Below are 15,722 nucleotides of genomic sequence, written 5' to 3' on the forward strand. Positions count from 1 at the left end.
CGCTTCTTGAAGGCGTCGCATCTGAAAGTCGTTATGGCCTCAACGTTTGTTGTCTTAGGTGGTCGCCCTTCACCTCTGGCAGCCGCCTGGCGGGCGGGGCCAAATCTTGTGACGTGAAGTCGGAGCTGCTGCATCAGGGGATGTAGCTTGGCAACAATAACACGGGGCGGGCTGTCCTTCGACCCTGGAGTTGTTGCGGGTGTGTTTGGGTAGTCACCGGGGGCGGGGCCTTGGTTTGCAGTGGGAAGTCGGAGCTGCTCTTCGCGCCGTGTTTGAGTTCGGCAACGATGACCTACGTGCAGTGGCGGAGCGTGCAGCAAAGTGTGTGTGTGGGGGGGGGGGGGGGGGCATTTTCCAAGATTTGAGCCAGCATGTACAAGAGTGATGTAGAAGTAGCAAATCGTAAGAACTGTGCAGTTAGGAGATTAGGGTAAATAAACTAGCTATACATCTCAAATTATCTAAAACAAATGACAACAGATCTCGATTGACAATAAATTATCACTCAATTAGCCACTTCTAGGCTGCATTGACTACGGATCTATGAAATTGGGAGAAAAATAGAGGAACAAAAGAATACATGTACGCAGACCCAGTGTGATGGCCTGATCGATAAGATTGAGAGCTCGCGGCCGTCGAGGCGGTGAGCTTGAGCGCTGGCCCTGCTCCTCGCAAAGTGGCGAGTGGAGACGACGAATCAACCGTAATGGATGCGGAGGACTAGAGGCATTGCCCGATCACCGGCCGCCGCCGTTGACGGTAGTTTGACGGTACGATGGTTGAGGTCTGATTGAGGATACGAGGAGTCGACGTTGAGTTGAGTTGGCTTCTGGTTGAGGCTACAGGTCAATAGGTCATGGCTCATGGGCTAACGTGGTACTGGGCTGAATAAGCTGGGCTGCAAAACATGATGTGTTTAGAATTTTTTGGGAGGCAAGGGGGGCCGGAGCCCAGTATGGCCCCTACAGGGCTCCGCCACTGCCTATGTGACCTCGGTCTTTTGCTAGTTTGTCCGGTGGTGGTCGTCTAGTGTTTTACTTTGGGAAGTCGGAGCTGCTAGCTTATCCAGCTCGGCAATGATGACTCGATGCAGTGGTGTGTTGTGCTGTGCTGCGGCACTTGGGTGGATTAGTCATTCAGTGTGGTTTGGCTAACCTCTCTTGTACTTAAAACTTCTATTTCTTCTTAATCGAGAGGCAGAGCTACTGCCATTTGCTTCAAAAAAAAAAAAAAGGCGACCTGCGAGGACCCATCCACCAGCATGTTCTGCCGCTGCTCGAAGTAGTCGATGAAGCCCCAGCAGATGATGTCCCTCTCGTGCACGTACAGCTCCGGTGCCCATGGCGCCAGCCGCTCGAACAGCTCCTCCATCTTCCTCTCGAGCGGCCTCAGCTCCGTCGTCGCCCCTAGCTTCGCCTTCACCGCGTAGCTGACACGGAACAGGAACCTCCTCGCCACGTCGGGGACGCGCAGCGCGTTGAGCAGCGGCGCCACCGACACCTGCGGCGGGTTGAAGAGGAAGGCCGGGAGGTTGCGCCGCCGGTCGTCGGTCATCATGTGCCGGCCCACGTCCAGCGCGATCGACGCGCCGAGCGAGTGCCCGGCGAGCCAAACGGCGGCGACACACTCCCGGCGGCGGAGCGGGCGTCGTGTCACGGAACCGCCAAATTAAAACTCTAATTAAACGTAATGGCCGTCATTTGAACACATCGGGCGCATTAGCTTAACGGCTTAATTTGGCGATCCTTTCTCTACCCACGGCCCGATCGAAACATCACCGGTAGTCTCACGCGAAGATGGGCGCAGATGGTACAAGCACGGCATATTACTTGAAAATATAAACTCAATGAAAACGAAACAATAAGTTTTACAAACCGAGTTCAAATATATGCAATTAATTTACAAAACTTTACAATAGATGGTCTGAAGTTCGAAATCAAAAGATCCTACATCTATTCCAACTATCACCAGTTCTGATCCTTCTCGACCGGTCGGACCGGTTCACCCAACCGGTCGGACCGGTCGGCTCCATGCTGCCGACTCCACCGGTCAGACTGGTCCCACAGACCGGTCAGACCGGTCTACGCAAAACAGAAGGGCTGCACACTCAGCCCACAAGTGTACAACTCGACAACGCCCTGACCTAAGAGTTTCGCTCCTCGATCTGCCACCCCTCTGCATCCCGGCGGATGAACTTGAGATAACATGGGCAGAAGTCGATGTCCGGGTGTCCTGTAATAATAAATGTGGCAACAAACCCTGAGTATTCTAATACTCAGCAAGGATTATCCGACCAGTGGGTATACCTTAGCCCACATATCTAGACCTGCACGGCATTTAGCTGGTGGTTTGTTTTGCAGAAATAGCAACTAAAGGTGTATCCTTACTTTCAATGTTTTAGCCGCATATTTTATATAGATAGACTCTCACTAATGTTTGCCTATCTACACACGCATGTGGAGCATCCAATTAATATTTAGAATTTGTATCCATTTTTATATCTCTAATATCCTAACTCATTTGCTACGAGGTGACAAAGAGATCAAGACCCTCATATCCGCGTGACACGGCGAATCGATCCGATTTAACCTTGCAAAGTGGACCTAACCAATAAGGCACGCAAAAACCCCGTCGGACCCCACGCACTAATCTTTCCCCTCCCCACCTCGAACTACAGGTACCAGCCCAACGACATATGGTCAGCTGAGCTCAATGTGAGACCACCAAAAGTAACATATGCATCCCAATTCCCCGCGACTACTCGACTCGCCCCAGGAGTTGGGCGCGGGTTCCTATACTTTCGAAGCAAAGCAGTACTCGGCTTACCGGTTTCGACTACCTCCTACTCCCGGCATGCGGTTAGTACAATTCAATCCCCGATCAGCACTGCCACAACGACCGGCCCTTAACCGACACGGACGGGGCTAAGACACCCAGGAACCCTGTCCTGCTGCCAAACCTAATACCATCATCCCGCCCGGTCTCACATCTCCCTATCCATTTCAATCCATTTCTCGAATACTGAAGTATAAAGATAATAATGTATCTCGCGAGTAACCGGCAATTACTCGGCTTCTAAAGTTTCCTGTGTCTCGCGAGTGACACGAAGTCACCCGACTTCTACCGGACTTATTTAGCCTGACACCGCTATCGATCTAGACATACTAGTAAAAACTCAAGGAAACATAGGTATCATGCAGCTAGGGTTCCAATCAATCCCTAATATGTAATGCACACGTAATAGATAAAACATATACATAGTGAATCATAATTTAAAATAATAGGACATGCACCGGTGCTTGCTTTGCGTCTGCTACACCACACTGGGCTTAGCCGGGCCTTCGGCCGACTCCTCGCGAACCTCCTCCTGCGGGGCTTGCCCCTGCGGCTCCTGTGGCTCCGCAACCACCTCGTATACGACCTCCTCCGCCGCGGCTACTACACGTATGCTTATGCGTATGTCATGAGAATACATGCATGATTTTATAAAAAAAATACAACTAACCCATAGCCAAATACAATTCTATCTTTTTGCATCAACTAACCCTAATCGAATCCTTCTCAACCCTGCTATACCGGTCAGACCGGTCCACCCGACCGGTCAGACCGGTCCTACTCTACCTACCGTGACACCGGTCAGTCAGATCGGTCCTGACCAGACTAGAACCTAAGACCCTTGTCGTGGTGAAATCCGTCCACCAATCCTAAGACCCTTCTAGGAACTAATTCAGGGATACCTTTGGACGTTTCTAACCGGAGGGAATCACCTGAAACCACCTAGAACTAGAGATCGACCATCACAAGCAAAATACCTTGAATGAGCTCCTATCCGCGCGAAGGACTTGAATCCCAAGCTTCCCAGGGAGGAGATCGCGGAGAAGATGACTCCCCACGCCGGTTTGACCCTTCCTTGACCTTGGAATTAAATGGAAAGTGAGAGTTTGGGGATTCTAGGGTTTGGGTGAGGAAAGGAGAGGGAGAGAGCTCTAGCTCGGGCTCAACACGGTGGGGAGGAAAGGAGTCGGTGAGGGAGAGAGAGAGTGATTTAAATGAAATGGGGCCCTTAAAAACGGTTGGCTCAGGTTCGACCGGTCAGACCGGTTTCACCGACCGGTCAGACCGGTCCGGCCCAGGCTGACAGGAAAAATCTTTGGTTTGGTGATTTGTCGCGTGGTTTGAAACTAATGACCGTGATTAACTTAATTAACTAGTGGATTAACATATGAGTGTTACACGCCGTAGTTGGTGTAGTCGTAGTAGGCGATCGTGTCCAGGAGCTCGCCGACCTTGGGGCGCGCGTCGAGGTATCGGCGGCAGCCGTGCTGCCGGTTGAGCAGCAGCTCGACGTTGGCGTGCGTGTCGCCGCGGTGGGACGGCGGCATGGTGCCCCGGAAGGCGACGATGTAGCGCGGAGCCGACGGGTTGCGGCGGAGCTCTCCGCCGGCGGCGGTGGGCACGTGCTCGAGGATGGCTCCGTAGATGGACCAGCGCTGGGCTCCCAACTTGAACGGGTTGCGGCAGAAGACGCAGTCGCACTCGCAGTGGAGCACGTCGTGCAGGCGGAAGTGGAAACTCTCCCACCACGCCGACGCGAGCGCCCTGCAGGTGCCCAGCCTGCCCTTGGTCCGGTCGCTCTCCATAACGTAAGTCCCTTTGACCAGGCAGGCGGCGATGCACCGGCGGTGCTCGCTGCTGTCCCTGAAATCAGAAAAGACGACGGCTCATCAGGCTATTAGTATTAGCTACTCTTTACCAATATGAGCGGAGGTTTAGTGATTGGTATGTGTGCTGCTCTTGAGATGCTGAACACCATATGGCAGAAATAATGATGCAACAAGGGAGAAGGATGCTGGGATTAAGGGGGTGTTTAGTTAGTGAAAATTTTTGGATCAAAGGTCACATCGATTGTTTGACCAGATGTCGGGAGGGCTTTTCGGGCACTAATTAAAAAACTAATTTCAGAACTCACTTGGAAACCACGAGACGAATCTTTTGAGGCATTTGACCGCGTCATTAGCACATGTGGGTTACTGTAGCACTTATGGCTAATCATGCACTAATTAGGCTTAAAAGATTCGTCTCGTCATGTACATCCAAACTGTGTAATTAGTTTTGTTATTTAATTACATTTAGTGCTTCATACATGTGTTTAAAGGGGGGGTGAAAATTTTTGAGTGAAAATTTTTGGGAACTAAACGGCCCCTAAAAAGTTTTATGTTGACAATGACAAGAAAGATGTCTCAAAACGAAGTTGTTCAGACAAAGATATGCATGACACCGTTTTTCTTTTTTTTTGGCATGCCACTCGTGCATTTTTAACTTCTATATTGTTTGTTGTGCCACTTGTCAAGTCTATATATAAATATCATTATTTAGTTTGAACTTTAAAGCTAATGAGATTTTTAGCCTGTGATTACATAGCAGCGTCTTTGCTCAATTGTCAATTCCTGGATCTTGTCACTAACTGTATATGCATCCATGATACAAAAGACCCAAACGGCTGGTTTTTCGATTATTAAAAAATGTTTACGAGTGCATTTCGGGCCCATATGAAAATCGATGGTAGAATTTTTATAAAATTCCGATCCACAGCTGTATCTAACCGCCATGCTTTCAATCCTTTTTTTTTTTTGCAGTTCTCTTCTTTAGAAAAACAAAGCTTTTATGAAAACCAGTGATGCCACATAGTAGCTAGTACGCGAGGTTTTAAATCTTCCGTTATAGCTTCCGCTCTAGCCCGCTATAGCTATTTGAGGTATAGTACTGATTTGAACTTATGTGTAATTTAGTCGCTATAGCCTGCTATTAGTTGTTTTTAGAGTCTAGCCGCTAAACCCCTTAACCTGCTATTTAGAACCATGACGTCTATACTGATTAAAGTGTCACGCCATATGTTAAGACAAGCAGTAAGATAGTGTGCATTGCCATGTCTAGTAGTCTCTATCAAGTGCTCCATTCGTTCCAAATTGTAGATCTTTTTAGCAAATCTAACTAGATGCATAATTGTAGGTGCGTGTATGTGCTATATCTAGATACATAGCAAAAACTGTATATATAGATTTACCAAACGACCTACAATTTACAACGGAGAAAGTAGTAATATATCAACTAATCAACAACAATAAGCTGATGCATCACCGTCAGCTAACATAACAGTGCACGCATACCAGTTAACCTTTACCGTCGTCATCGTCGGAGTAGAACGGGTACCACTTCTCGCCATCATATGCTTGGGTCCTGAGATGGCGAATACCTCATCGTCCGAACCCATCATGCAGTGGAGCTCAGGATCGGAGGCACCGGCGGCGATGAACAGCCACTGCCTATTAGCAGAAGATCAAGCAAGGCACTTATTACGTACGTGAAAGAGCCAGTGGCGGAGTGATGCGTATTTATACAAAGTGGCCGACTAGGAGGAGTGGACTCAATAATGCCCCCTGTTTGTTCAAGTTGCAATGTAGAGTTAAAATAAAGTAGATTTGGTTAAAAACAAGTCCACAAGGGAAGGGAAGCTGATAGGTTACATACATACATCCAAGAAAAGGCAACGAAACAGGGGATGAGCTGGGATCCAGATCGGAGCTTCTATTAGAAGCTGAAGCTATGGAAAGAAGGGATAGATATAGAGAAGTGCGCGCAAAGAGCTGACGCTGACACACTGTCAAACGCACATCATCATTAGATTGAATTTTTCCGGTCTTTGTTCCTCAAAAGTATCCCCCCTATGGCCCTATGTCGGCATACGTTTTGGTATTCAAATAACTCTTGCTTATTAGCAAATGCGCAGTGCGCCAGGGCCAGAAAGGCTACACGGCAGCGCTCAAGTTTATTTCTCAAGAGAGTATCAGACGATATATCCATGACCACGTTTTACTGAGAAGAGCGGCCTACCTTTTTTTCGTTTACTAGTCTATCAACCCGTACTCCCGCACGGGCTAGTTAGAGATATCTCACGCTCTCTTTAACCAATTAAATATTCTAATCCAGTACTGCAAAGATATATATTTATTATTATATAATTATAATAAATGTGATAGGTTTAGTTACTAATAATTTTCTCACTTTACATCACTCCTCCATATATGTTTGATATGTGTTTAATTGAACACTTTGTTTGAGCTATGTGAACAACATGAAAATTGGTATTCTTATCTCTTCTCTTGTACATGAATATATGGTGACTAACACCTTATGATTAGTATATATGTTTATATAAATAATAACATAAATAATGTATTAATAATGATAGAAATAGTAATTTAGAATTTTATATTGATGCGCTTTAAGATTTAATTATAATAACATAATTTTTTTCAGATTTGGAATTGATTTTAACTTTTATTATCTTATCATTGGATAATATATATGAAAATTTAGGGGTTACTTGATATTATTTTATAATGGCATAAGTGGGTAATTTACATGAAGATTAGGGGGTTACTTTAGATTATTTTTTATAATGGCAGAGGTGGATAATTTAGATACATGTTTAGGGGGTTACTTTAGTTTATTTTCATAATGGCAAAGGTGGGTAATTTGTTAGAAAAAGATAACAGATCCAATGGCTATTACGATTAGAGTTGCCGAATTGATGGCTAGATGTTTCTGATTTTTGTGAGTATTTGTAGGATTTCTCTATTTTTTTAGACTGTCCACCTAAGATCTTAGGTGGCATCACCTGGAGGATTCAAAAGAGCCTCCAATTAGTAATAGTAAGATTTTAAGACTCTGAGAGAATCATCGAGTAGAAAATACTAGCCAAGTAAGAATGTCCAAGCAGGGGCAGGGCAGTCCATGTGTAAGCCCACTTTATTTTGTTCGAAGAAATTAAAACATTAATTACCGAGTGTGATACCATCTTTCCATCTGGTAACCTCCCTTGAAGCTGGGTGATTTCTGTCCCAAATTAAATTACTCACTAGTAAAAAATTTACCCTAAATTAAATCAACTTCTACACCTATCAGCAATGGCCTCCGCGGTCGCCATGGCCCATGGCGCGCAAGACCAAGTCGGTGAAGATGTATCCGTTCGGCAGATGCTAGGACGGACCCGGTGCATGGCACATTGGGAAATTAATAGGTAAATGTATTAAGTAGACGAACATCTAGCTAACTAAAGAAGTAGCACACAAAAAACATCAGTGTGTGTAAGTCTAACGAGTTTTAAAGAGAGAAGCAGAGCAATTCAATGGTAAACACACAATTAAGACCAAGCAAGATGCATGAATAATGTAAGCTACACAAACAATGTAAAGGGATGTACCATATTGTCCCGAAGACTTGCAAGTCTTCCCCTGCTCCACCTTTAAGCAGACTAATACAATCTTTGATTCAGTTCTGCTAGTGATTACCCCGGCCCTTTTTGCTCCTAAAAGCGAGCTTTTGGCCACTCACAGAAGTATGGAACAAAGTTCTACCAAACATGAACAAATAGATATGTGTTTGTATGCTTGCAAGCTAGTTTGACTGTTTGAGCATCGTTTACTGGATAAACATCAAGACCGTACCCCTACGGATTTATTAATATAACAACACCAAAGATTTTCAACCCTCGGCATCTATATAAGATTAGATACGAATGTTCTTAGCTTCAAGGGCCGTACCTTTGGCTCTAATAAGCATGAACAAAAAGTTAAACCAGAATAGATTTAGAGTGTACCCCAAGGCGGGACCAGTGCCGGAGGCACCGGTTGCGCCGTTACCAGCTAGAATAGACATACTATTCGACTGGCCTTGCCTGAAGTAACCGAATGATGTCGATGCAGGAAGAGATTCGCAGTGCAGTCCCACGAACGGTCACCAGTAAGAAGACGAAGTAGTCGTTCGTTCACGCCATGAAGTAGACGAAGTAGTCGTTCGTTCACGCCGGGAAGTAGACGAAGTAGTCGATCAGGGAGCGAGCAGTCGCGTCAAGACGCTTTCCAAAAATCAGATTGCCCGCGTCCCGTGCAAGACCTTCAGCGAGCAGAGGTTCCGGAGGCCTGCTCTCGCTAGAGCTGTGCGCGCAGCACTAGCGATGGGAACGGCAGAAAGCAACAGAGGGAGAAGGGAGAGGTCTCCTAAGCAGGAGTACCTGGATCAAGTGCTGAAGTGTGTGTTGATGAGAGGATGAAGGGGTGGTTTATATAGGTGTGGAGGTGCCTTAGGTTCAACGAACCTGGACGTCGTAAAGAGCTTTGATGAGCGGCAGTTACTGGTGTGATTCTCCAGTCATTACTGTCAACGTTTATTCTCTGTTTTAATGCTCTTAACAGCAAAACGTTCTTCTCATCTCAGCACATCACGTCGCACCGCACCTGCACGTCATGTCCGGCCGCGCACGCGCACTGCACCGCCCGTCCGGCCGCGCCGCGGTTCGCCTCGCCCACGCCCACGCCCACGGCCTCGGCCTCGGCACGGCTCGGCGAGGCGAGCGAGCGCGCGCGCGGTTCACCGACATCCTCTTACCGGCTTCACAAGTAGTGTACATGAAGTCCACCCTTTAAGTCGGTTGAGATCCTCCTCAAATCCCGGTACAAAATTAAGCAATTGATTCCCTAGCATTTAATAGTGGATTTTAAATTCTTTTATTGTATTGATTAGAATAAATGGGCCAAGCCCATAATTCCAACAATCCCCACCAAGAAATTCAAGCCACACTAGAAATGCCCTCATTCCCTCAATGATATACCAGTATTTGACAGAGACTGTTAAGTTGAACATCCATCTAGGACAAAAGCTACACTTATTCACAACTGTACAATAGACTATGCCTTGAATTGCCATTCTTGTGCAAACAAGTTTGACCAGAGCCCTACACTGGTATTAGGCTGCAAAAGCATCCCCGTGGTTTGGAGCTTATAAGTCATACTCCAGGCCCTTCATGAGTTTCTAGAGAATACCCAGTTCTCATAGACCATGACTAGTAGTCAGACTCATATAGGTGTGTACCTTTCAGATGTTCTGTAGGACAATATATTTGTTTTAAGAAAACAACTAATTTGTTTTAAAGAAACCACCTGGAACACATTAAGGCATAGACCAACCTGCCATACAGATTAGAAGAGAAATGCACCTTATACACGGAATGAGCCCTTTTCACAAAGGTTCTCTTCTCTCAGTCAGACTTTAGTTTGTTTCACCATCCTAATTCACGGGATCTCCGATCACATAGGACAGGTTTCCACTATAGAATGACTCACGTGGGTCTCAAGCCCAATTCCATAGATGCATTGTCTATCACATTTTGTGAAAGACCATTTGTAAACTGATATACCAGATTTTTAGCCGTCTGAACATAGTCCAAGGCTATAACTCCGGAGTTTCTCAATTTTCGGACAGATTTCAACCGCCTTTTCACATGTCTAGATGACTTCATGTTATCATTTGAACTGTTCACCTTGACAATCACCGTTTGATTGTCACAGTTCATTAGAATTGCCGGTATCGGGTTTTCAACTATCGGCAAGTCCATAAGGAGCTCACGAAGCCACTCAGCCTCAACTGTGGCGGTATCTAATGCTGTGAGTTCTGCTTCCATAGTTGACCTCGTTAAGATGGTATGCTTGCAAGACTTCCAGGAAACAGCTCCACCACCAAGTGTAAACACATATCCACTTGTGGCCTTTATCTCATCAGCATCAGAAATTCAGTTTGAATCACTATACCCTTCTAGTACCCTTGGGTACCCGGTGTAGTGAATTCCATAGTTCATTGTCCCCTTTAGATAGCGCATTCCTCTTTCAAGAGCCTTCCAATGATCATCTTTCGGGTTTGAAAAAATCAGCTCAGTTTGCTTACAGCAAACGAGATGTCAGGTCTTGTAGCACTAGCTAAATACATCAATGAACCAATGATCTTAGAATATCTCAGCTGATCTCGCATTATCCTTTTGTTCTTCCTAAGAATTAAACTGTCATTATATGGTGTTGAGACAGGTTTATAGTCGCTATAACCAAAGCGACTTAACACCTTCTCCACATAGTGAGACTATGTAAGAAACACCCCACCATTGCTCTCTTTTACCAGCTTTATATTAAGGATAACATCAGCTTCTCCCAGATCCTTCATCTCAAAACTTTGAGATAAAAACTATTTGACTTCCTTAATCACATTAAGCCTAGTGCCAAAGATCAGTATGTCATCCACATACAAGCACAAAATCACTCCTTCAGCCCCACCATAACGATAGTACACACATTTGTCAGCTTCGTTCACAACAAAGCCAGCAGATGTCAAAGTTCTGTCAAACTTTTCATGCCACTGCTTAGGCGCTTGCTTAAGACCATATAAAGATTTCAACAACTTACAAACCATTCCTTCTTGACCCTTTGATACAAACTCATCCGGTTGATCCATATAGATCTCCTCTTCTAATTCTCCATTGAGGAAAGCCGTCTTAACGTCCATCTGATAAACGAGAAGACCATAAGAGGCTACCAGGGAAAGTAACACTCGAATTGTGATCAATCGGGCAACTGGTGAATAAGTGTCAAAGAAATTTTCTCCTTCTTTTTAGGTATAACCCTTGGCCACAAGCCTAGCCTTGTACTTTTCAATAGTATCATCTGGCCTAAACTTTTTCTTGAACACCCACTTGCATCCAACCGGTTTACATCCATAAGGACATTCAACGACCTCCCAGGTTCCATTAGACATAATAGAATCCATCTCACTCCTCACTGCTTCCTTCCAATAGTCAGCATCAGGAGATGAATATGCCTCTTCAATGGTTCTAGGTGTATCATCTATGAGGTATACAATGAAATCATCACCAAAAGACTTTACAGTCCTTTGTCTCTTGCTCTTTCTCGGAGCATCATTGTTATCCTCCTCAGGATTTTCCACAAGTGTATGTTTATTGTGTTCTATCGGCTCAGCAGAGTTATTATCCTCGATGAACTCTTGTCTAGATGAACTTGTTTCATCTCTCATGGGAAAAATGTTTTCAAAAAATGTAGCATCTCTGGACTCCATTATAGTACCAACATGCATGTCAGGTACTCCATATTTCACTATTAAAAATCTATACCCAACGCTGTGAATAGCATAACCTAGAAAGAAACAATCCACAGTTTTAGGTCCAAACTTACGTTTCTTAGTTATTGGCACACTCATTTTTGCCAAACAACCCCATGTACGTAAGTATAAAAGTGTTGACATTTTCTTCTCCCATTCTTCGAATGGTGTTATCTCTTTATTCTTTGTAGGAACACGGTTTAGGACATGACATGCAGTCAATATAGCCTCACCCCACCATTCCTTGGAAAGTCCCGCTGTATCTAACATGGCGTTAACCAAATCCGTTAGAGTGCGGTTCTTTCTTTCGGCAACCCCATTTAACTGAGGTGAATAGGGAGGCGTCCTCTCATGAATAATACCATGTTCCTCGCAAAATAAAGTAAATAAATTTGAGAAGTACTCGCCACCACGATCTGACCTAACTCTTTTGATCTTTCTCTCAAGTTGGTTTCCTACTTCATCTTTATAGATTTTAAAGTAGTGTAAAGCTTCATCTTTTGACTTCAACAAATAATTGTAACAAAATCTAGTACTGTCATCAATCAAAGTCATGAAATATCATTTACCACCTTTTGTCAACACTCCATTCATTTCGCACAAATCGGAATGAATTAATTCTAAGGGTGCCAAGCTCCTCGCCTCTGCAGCCTTATGAGGCTTGCGAGTTTCTTTTGATTCAACACATACATGACACTTAGAATTTTTGACAAAAGTAAACTTTCGAATTAAACTCAAATTAGCTAAGCGCATCATACAACCAAAATTAACGTGACAAAGCCTCGAATGCCAAACATTTGTTTCATCAACGTTAATAACATTGTATGCAACTTTATTACAAACATCTGACAAAGAAAGACAGAACAAGCCTCCGCTTTCATAACTTTTTCCAACAAAAGTACCAAATTTAGACAAGATACATTTATTGGACTCAAAGACTAATTTAAAACCATCTCTACACAGTAGAGAGCCGCTGACTAGATTCTTCTTGATGGTGGGGACATGCTGCACATTCTTCAGTTGCACGGTCTTCCCCGAAGTAAACTTCAGATTTACCGTACCAACACCAAGAACACGCGCATGCGATCCGTTCCCCATCAGCAAGGACGAAGTCCCGCCTTCCTGGTAAGAAGAAAACAAAGAAGCATCAGCACAAACATGAATATTAGCACCAGTGCCAACCTACCATTTGGGTGAACAAAAAATTGAAAGAACTATAGGTAATAAATTACCGTACCCCGATGTTCCTCCAGGCTCGCTAATGACCATGTTGGCAGAGTCGTTGCCTTTGCGGTTCGGACACTTTGCAGCAAAGTGTTCCGTACTAGCGCACACATAGCAAGCTCCCTTCTTCTTCTTCTTCTTCTTGAAGGTGGTTGTCTGCTTAGTCTTTGGTTGGTTCTGCGGTGGCTTTTTCTTGTTCTTGTGGGAGTTGTTCTTCTGAACAAGATTGGCGTTAGAAGCACCAACAATTCCTTTCCCACATATGTCCTTTGCTCTCGGCTTCTCCTCAACATCAAGAGTTCCTATGAGTCCATCTATGGTGAACTCATGTCTTTTGTGTTTTAGAGAAGTAGCAAAGTCCCTCCAAGAAGGTGGCAGCTTAGAGATAATACATCCGGCCACAAACTTATTGGGTAACACACATGGGGAATTTTTGCTACAATTTTTGAGATCTTTTGCCAGTATTTCATGAGCCTGTTCCACCACAGAATGGTCTTCGACCATCCTATATTCAAGGAACTGCTCCATCGTATACAACTCACTGCCGGCGTCAGACACTCCATATTGAGCCTCAAGAGTATCCCACAACGCTTTGCCAGTTGGCAGCCGGACATAGGAATCCACCAGGTTTTCACCGAGAACACTAATGACCAAGCCTCGAAAGAGGGTATCAGCCTCATCGAACGCACTCCCTTCCTCTGGAGTGAACTATTCAGGCTTACCCTCTTTTACATGAATCACTCTCGATATTGTTAACCATAGTATAAACCGCTCTTGCCAACGTTTATAATTTGAACCATCAAAAGGTGGTGGTTTGATTAATGCAGCAAAGCTAGATACCGAAAGCCTATTAACAAAATCAGGTTTTTGTATTGTTAGATAACTAGGCAATTTTTGGTATATTTTAATTCCAAATATTACTAGCAATTTCATGGCATAAATGAGTGATAATGTGTGAATAAGATATGTGCATGTGTTCATGTTATTCTTACTAATAAGCATGAACAAAAAGTTAAACCAGAATAGGTTTAGAGTGTACCCCAAGGCGGGACCAGTGCCGGAGGCACCGGTTGCGCCGTTACCAGCTGGAATAGACATGCTATTCGACTGGCCTTGCCTGAAGTAGCCGAACGATGTCGATGCAGGAAGAGGTTTGCAGTGCAGTCTCACGAACGGTCACCAGGAAGCGGACGAAGTAGTCGTTCGTTCACGCCGGGAAGTAGACGAAGTAGTCGTTCGTTCACGCCGGGAAGTAGACGAAGTAGTCGATCAGGGAGCGAGCAGTCGCGTCAAGACGCTTCCCAAAAACCTGATTGCCCGCGTCCCGTGTAGGACCTTCAGCGAGCAGAGGTTTCGGAGGCATGCTCTCGCTAGAGCTGTGCGCGCAGCACTAGCGATGGGAACGACAGAAAGCAGCAGAGGGAGAAGGGAGAGGTCTTCTAAGCAGGAGTACCTGGATCAAGTGTTGAAGTGTGTGTTGATGAGAGGATGAAGGGGTGGTTTATATAGGTGTGGAGGTGCCTCAGGTTTAACGAACCTGTACGTCGTAAAGAGCTTTGATGAGGGCAGTTACTGGTGTGATTCTCCAGTCATTACTGTCAACGTTTATTCTCTGTTTTAATGCTCTTAACAGCAAAACGTTCTTCTCAACACATCACGTTGCACCGCACCGCACGTCACGTCACGTCCGGCCGCGCCTCGCCACGGCCTCGGCCTCGGCTCGGTGAGGCGAGCGAGCGCGCGCGTGTGGTTCACCGACCTCCTCTTACCGGCTTCACAAGTGGTGTACATGAAATCCACCCTTTTAGTCGGTTGAGATCCTCCTAAAATCCCGGTACGGAATTAAGCAATTGAATTGGATTTTGGCTTTAAATTCTTTTATTGTATTGATTAGAATAAATGGGCCAAGCCCATAATTCCAATAATATCAATTCATTGGATTTTGGCATCTTGCCTAACACTTCTCAGTTTTTTTTAATCCAAATAACATACCGTGAGTTCACATGCCAGTTCACAAAGGGTACAGTGGACCTTGCGTGGAATATCTGCCAAAGCACGGGAGGGCCTCGTATATTGCCATAGGTGTATTGTTTTCGTTAGATCTCCCTCTCATTTGTTGTTTCCATTTTATTTTGGATCACACCTCCCTGTGTGACATATATTTGATTGAACCATTTATTTGTGTAACATCCCAAAATTTACTAAATTAAATCATACGCTAAATATTTTCAAAAATCATTTTTTTTCATCGTTAAGCTCAAACCCTAGTTCCTCCCCAGAGCTTTCTGCCGTCCCGGCACCCGACCCCAGAGCTTTCCGCCGTCCCGGCACCCGACTTCATTTATCGTTCCACCCTTTTTCCGCTGACTGTACTTCTCTCTTTTTCCTCGCCGCTGTCCCATCCCGCGCCGCCCGAACGCCGTCGGCCACGCGCGACCGATCGCCGCGGTCGGCGCCGACGCGTCTCCCCCTTTTCTCTTTTCCCTCTCCCCTTTTTCTTT

The 15,722-nt window shown here is 45.2% G+C and overlaps 1 protein-coding gene across 1 annotated transcript; it reads right to left on the reverse strand.

Annotated features, from left to right (window-relative positions):
- Positions 1–452: 452 nt before the first annotated feature.
- LOC120695513 (GDSL esterase/lipase At4g10955-like) lies at positions 453–6,190 on the reverse strand. The gene is made up of 4 exons (XM_039978742.1): positions 6,168–6,190; positions 4,236–4,698; positions 1,240–1,626; positions 453–461 (listed from the first exon to the last, which is right to left on the reverse strand). The coding sequence occupies exons 1-4, from the start codon at positions 6,188–6,190 to the stop codon at positions 453–455; spliced, it is 882 nt and encodes a 293-aa protein (XP_039834676.1).
- Between the last annotated feature and the right edge of the window lie 9,532 nt (positions 6,191–15,722).

This window comes from Panicum virgatum, chromosome 2K, assembly GCF_016808335.1.
Source record: "Panicum virgatum strain AP13 chromosome 2K, P.virgatum_v5, whole genome shotgun sequence".
Lineage (NCBI taxonomy): Eukaryota > Viridiplantae > Streptophyta > Magnoliopsida > Poales > Poaceae > Panicum > Panicum virgatum.